General features: G+C 34.1%; 1 protein-coding gene across 4 annotated transcripts in view; it reads right to left on the reverse strand.

Moving 5' to 3' along the window:
* Nucleotides 1-2556, reverse strand: part of LOC131060981 (PH, RCC1 and FYVE domains-containing protein 1) — a 60789-nt gene extending 58233 nt beyond the window's left edge. The window contains exons 1-2 of one of the 4 annotated variants that reach the window (XM_057994475.2): nt 1969-2529; nt 152-238 (exon numbers count right to left, since the gene is read on the reverse strand). In XM_057994475.2, the coding sequence (XP_057850458.1) occupies nt 152-198 (47 nt within the window). In that variant the 5' untranslated portion in view covers nt 199-238; nt 1969-2529. Of the gene's footprint in view, nt 1-151; nt 239-1968 lie in introns of all 4 variants that reach the window. The other 3 variants (XM_057994474.2, XM_057994477.2, XM_057994476.2) reach the window with 3 other exon arrangements.
* Nucleotides 2557-6000: the final 3444 nt, after the last annotated feature.

The following is a 6000-nucleotide window of genomic DNA, read 5'->3' on the forward strand; positions in this document are numbered from 1 at the left end:
CGTGATTATTTCCCTTTTCAAATATTACTACAAGATGGGAGAAATATCAAACAATGATAGTATGCATGCAACTAACTGTGTTGTGTACATTTTTTTTCATCTATGGTCTGGAAATGCAGAATATTAACTTGTACACAACAAATTAACTTACTTTAGATAGCCTGAAGGGACAGAACCTGGGCTTTCCTCTCCTTCCATACTTCAACAAATGTGCACCTTTCTTCAAGGCAATAATTGCCTTCATAAAATCACAACAAAATTATGCAAAGTAAGAAACCACGGTTCGACCCTACTTCAAGGCAAAAATGGCTTTATCAAAACAAGAATTTCAAGTACGCAGAGCGCTAAGTCTTGAATATTTTCAAATTTTCAACTACCAAACAGGTCAAAGTACCCAAAAAATGTTCCAATCTCAGTTATTTTATTTAAAACATATTTTTTATGAATCTAACATTAGCTAGAAACTCCTATAAAGAATCTATATTAACCAAAGAAGAGGAATGCAAAAGCATTTCAACTTATAATAGAGACATAAGTTATTTAAATTCTCATCCTGGCTAGCATATGTTGGACCCCTGAAGAAAAATGGCATATCCATTGGAAGCAAGGAATGTAGCCAACTGCTGGGAAATCATTTTGTTGAGGTATGGATGATCCTGGTATCAATCACGGAGAACATCGATGAAATCTATTTAAAATAAATGAAGTAAGCCAGCACTATACAAAAACCAACATTAGATTCTTAAAGTATAGAACTGAGCCAATGATTGAGGCTATAATCGTTAATACTATCATGCACAAGCCAAATCTCCACGTATTAAAAATTGTTTTCAATATCTATGGGTGTTACCAGATTATCCATTTCCCTTTGGTGTTAAAACGCCAAATATTGCAAAGAGCAATAGATGTGTGATATCAGGCCTGCTTTGAGATGGATTGGGTTACTGTAGATAGAAGAATGAGAACCTGAGTTGCAAGATATACCATATAAGTCCAAAATATTTGTTGAAAGAAGGGATACAAATATTAACCTCCAAATGAAGCAAAACAAGGAGGCAACGTCTGATCAGTGAAATCAATAAGACACTTTAGGTTCATCTACGTAAACTACAGGACTCTCCTCCGACAGTTGGAAGTATTGTCTTTGGCTGTGCCTGTCATTACCACCATCAGAATTCAAACATGGGTATTCAGTTTTGGTATTGGTTTTCACTCCATTGATTCCCAATATCAACAATAGAAGCTTATAAGTTAACTCTTAAGTCAGCCTGATCGACTTGCTTGTAACCATACAGTAGTCATTATGCATTACACTTGAGCTCACAGGCGTAGGTTGGAATGTCATACTTGGTTGTTATTAGCTTTTAAGGCAAGCTGATCGACTTGTTTGTAGCCAATCGGTAGTCATAATGCACTAAACTGTAACTCACAGGCATAGCTGTGAATGTCATATTTAGGTGTATTAAAATGTCAAGAGTTCAAGTTCTATGACTTTGATGAATTGGAGCTTATTATATTTACAGATCGCTAGTTATGTCATAAGCCCCCCCACAGAAAGTACAGATCCCTTAAGAAACTTTGAAATTAACAATGCTTGAATCAATTTGCCGTGCCTTAAACAATGGTCACGCTACAAGTTTTCTCCATAGGAATGAATTTACAATGTTGGAGTGGGCAAGTTTGAAGGACTCGAATAATTTGCAAAAGATATATTTGGAAGGGCTTCCTATGTCGCTACCGCTCACATTGCCCACCAGTGAAACCTATACTTCTGATCCAGCTGAGATGCTCATGATAGAAATGTAAATTTCGAGTATTGCCCTAATTACTAGAGAATTGCTGGCGTTATGCATTGTCCAAGTGCAACAGAGAGAAGGGTACTAAAGAAAAACAAAGATAAACGGCTGTGTGGGGCTGTGAAATGTGTGGAAGTAAAATGAGAGATGAAAGGCATTTAGGATGGATCACCTGTTGTATATCACGGTCAACTGCTGTTGCTCGTCTGGGCTCCCCCATTGTTGCCGCTACCCTGATCTCTCCCTTGGTTTTTAAGACTACAATTGATGTTTACAGATACCGTCATCAGCAACTGCTCTGAGTTGGGTATGCTGGGAATGAAGTAGATTTGAAGTGGGCATTGGGGAGGCTGACAAAACATGTAGGCTGCCAAGGGGATCTGCCTAATGAAATACTAGAGACAAAGACCAGGCAGAGCGTTGTAAAATCACATGGACGGTCTATATCCTCTGAGCTCTACCAACCCCTACTCCCTCTTCTCGCTGTCCTCTGATGCCGAGAAAGGACCCTCCAATTCCTAGCCTGGCTTTTCAACAACTTTCTCCAAACACAGTTCTCTGTACTTCACATTTTACTTGTCTACATCCTACTAGCCTATTATTAGTTGGTTTTATTGACCCTCTCATTCAACAAAATAAAACCGAGCCTCATCATACACGTTGTCAAAAGTTTAGAGCTCCCACACGTGAGTTGTAGTTTTTTAAGTATTTGTTTATCAATTAACTACAGAGTGTCGTTGCTAAGGACCCTAGATCTGACTTGGAATTAACAGTCCCATTGTATTTAAATTATTGCGTTGAACGGCAATTTTTAGACACCGGCTGATTCTTCTCCTTTCTTGTTACTCTCGGCAAAGAGGATATCGACATTCTCCAAATAGATGTGAAGCTCAATTATGGATGTTGTTCTTGTTCTTCTATTTATAGTGGACTTAAAAAAAATTAATATCAATTTAATTTGAATTTTTTCCTACATGAATTAGAATTTGTTTTAAATTTTATTTTCAGATTAATGTATTTATTTGTATATCGTGATAATGGAAAAGAATATTTTTATTTTTTTAATTTATGATCTATGTGATTATCATCTATAATTCTTGTGATTCTTGTATGTAGAGCTCCTCTTATTATGATTGAAGATTTGAGCTTTTGTATGGATGTATCTCTTTATGTAAATTTGTAACCTACACTCTCTCTTTGTAATAGAACTTTCTTATTTTCCAAAGCACATTAAGAAAAGGAAGCTAACCACTCTACTCAACCTTTGGATACTCTCAAATCAATAATTAAGTTGGATCTCATACAACCAACATGAATTTGGTTCATCTAAAATATTTCTTTCATCATTTAGAATCAAGTGTATTATACCTAATTTCTTGCTTTCAAACTTCTCCATGTGTAAATTACTTGTACTTAGACAGAGGTGATCTTATTGTCACTCCCTCCTATTATTAATAATACTTAACCTATAAATTTTTAAAATGATACCTCAAGCACAACTTTACCAAGAGATCACTTGTTTGTTGTCTTTTAAGTTCTAAGTACCTACAAGGTTCCTTTAATGGGAATTATAGTAAACAAAGAGATGGAATTAAAGCTTATCAATATATCTCCCCTAGTTTGTTTTCTTTAGTGAAATCTACAAAATATATTGAGTCGTTTATGAAAGAATGGGAATTATAGTAAACAAAGAGATGGAATTAAAGCTTATCAATATATCTCCCCCTAGTTTGTTGTCTTTAGTGAAATCTACAAAATATATTGAGTCGTTTATGAAAGAATGAGAATTTCCTTCTAAATGTTATATATGTTTTCAACTCATATGTAAGTGATTCTTCTAGGACCCTGTCATTATGAATCTTAGATCACTTCCTCATTTTTAAGAATTTGACTTTCTTTATCTCCACATTTAGTGAGGAGTTTCAATTTATTATAATTCCTCTTGAATTAATTATATTTACAATTATATTTCGAAAAATCCTCTATTTTATTCAAAAAATCATGTTTATGCCATTGTAGTTTATAACAAAATATATGAAATGTAATTCAATTAAAAAAATTGTTACAATAAAATAAAGCTAATATTGGTTCATGATGAATGTGAGTTCATGTATCTAAGTATTTGTAATATAAATAAAGGAGGATAGTTGAGCATGTATTAGGTAAAAGATTGATGTTATTATCAATTGGTCTAAGGTTTATAATATGAATAAAGCATTGATTCTCTAAGGTATTGTTCAGTACTTGGGGAAGTTCATACAAGTTTTTTTCACAATTGTAGTTGCTTTGCATGTCATATGTGGAAAAGGTGTCATTTTTATTGGCTAGAATTAGAAAAATATTTATTGTTAGATAAAAATGAGATTAACAATGTTGTCCAAAAAAATGAATCTTGAGTGTACACTTGACCATTAGGATCTTAGTTGTCCTAGTTTGTTAGAGTGTCACCAAGAAACCTAAAGTGATGATTTATCATCAAACAAGTGTAATAGGGATGTGGAGATGACTAATATGGATTAGGGATGGTATGGGACAACTGATCTTTTTAGGTTTGGTTCTTACTGCTATTGACCTTGTAAATGTATTTGTGTTACAAGGAAAAATTGTATGGATATGAAATAATAAAAAATTAATATGAGTACATATTTTGGTTCCTCTCAAAAAAATTGCAATTTTAAAAACTAGTGCCTTGTTTTGAGTTCATATGCAAAACTTATGGCTTCCAAAAAATTAGGTCAATGAAGGTTTTTGAATTGGTGACCTTGGAGTGTTTGCCCCAACAACTTTGTTGTGTGCCTTGGAAAACACGTTTTCGTTGTTGCAAAATTTTCACTAGTAAAGTGGTGAACACATCTTTGTGTGACCAATGAGTTGGAAGTTAAAATGTTTATCCGTTCACCTTTTATTTGGAGATATAATCTTTCATATTCTCACCTTCAAGGAGTTGTGGGAAGGTGCAAAGTTACGTGGTCACATTTCGGAGATGATTAGCTTTTATGTTTTTAGTGTGTAATTCCATTGTTAGACCATGCAAATGAAAATGCAAGTTTATTTATTTGTATTTGGGAGTGCATTAGAAGTCGACTATGAGTTCTATAATTGTCTTAGAGTTTTTTTTATGTTGTTTTCAGCATTCTTAAATATTTCTAACAATATTTCATAATGGAATAGAGAAAAGCTTACTATTAAATTTTTCACTTGAAGTGGGTTTTCTCTAAGTGACATGAGTTTGATCAATTTGTTATTATTTGTTGTGTTTATTTTTGCATATGTGTATGTTAAGATCTTATTTAGTTCATTTACACATGTCAATGGTATCAAAAGATCCATTGTCGTGTGCAAGTATGTGTAGCTTGTGTAGATATTCATAACTAGTATATTTTCTTTAATAGTAGTGTATAGTATGACCACCCTATTTATGTATCAAGTGGTATTAGAGTAGTCAAGTCCTTTGGGATTTTATGTATTTTCTAGATTGTAGAGGTTGCAAGTGTATGACATCCACATAGCTAGGTGGAAAAGGAAGATTAGTGCCTTGTGAGCCCTAGATTGAGTCAAGTGCATAGTGTTGGTATTTGGGATATGTTGATATGGTTTTGTCATTGATGTCAACACCTGTCATCACTTGTCAACACTTATCAGCACTTGGAGATTTTGGTTATGTTCACTGGCAAGCCAGAGACTTATACACAGTCACCGGTATTTGGTTCACCGGTAGAATATACTATTCACCGGCACTTGGAATGACTTGGAGACTACTTGGTTATGTCAAAGACATTATTCGATCTCTTGGTTTTGGCGATTTGGTTATTTGTTTATTTGGGTTTGCATATTTGTTGTTACCGGCAAATAGGTCCAGGATAAGCACCGGCAAGCATATCTATTCCAGATCAGCACAGCAAGTAATGGAGACGATTTATTATTGTTGTAAATACATTAAGCCGACATGTTGTATCGAATATTGATTTATTTATTGATTTTATTGTAATATCTTTTAGTGAGCTGACCTATTCAAATTGGTCTTAGGTTATGGTATATATGTAAGATCTTATTTGTAAGATCAGAGTGTGGAATGTGAATGCGAAAAGGATTGCAATAAGGTATATGCGAAAATAAGCAGAGCTATACACGCAGGCATCATTTGAAGGTTGAAGGAAGGTTTTTGTGAAGGCAATTAGAACTTAACCGGTACTGAATCCAACAT

Source organism: Cryptomeria japonica, chromosome 9 (genome assembly GCF_030272615.1).
Source record: "Cryptomeria japonica chromosome 9, Sugi_1.0, whole genome shotgun sequence".
NCBI lineage: Eukaryota > Viridiplantae > Streptophyta > Pinopsida > Cupressales > Cupressaceae > Cryptomeria > Cryptomeria japonica.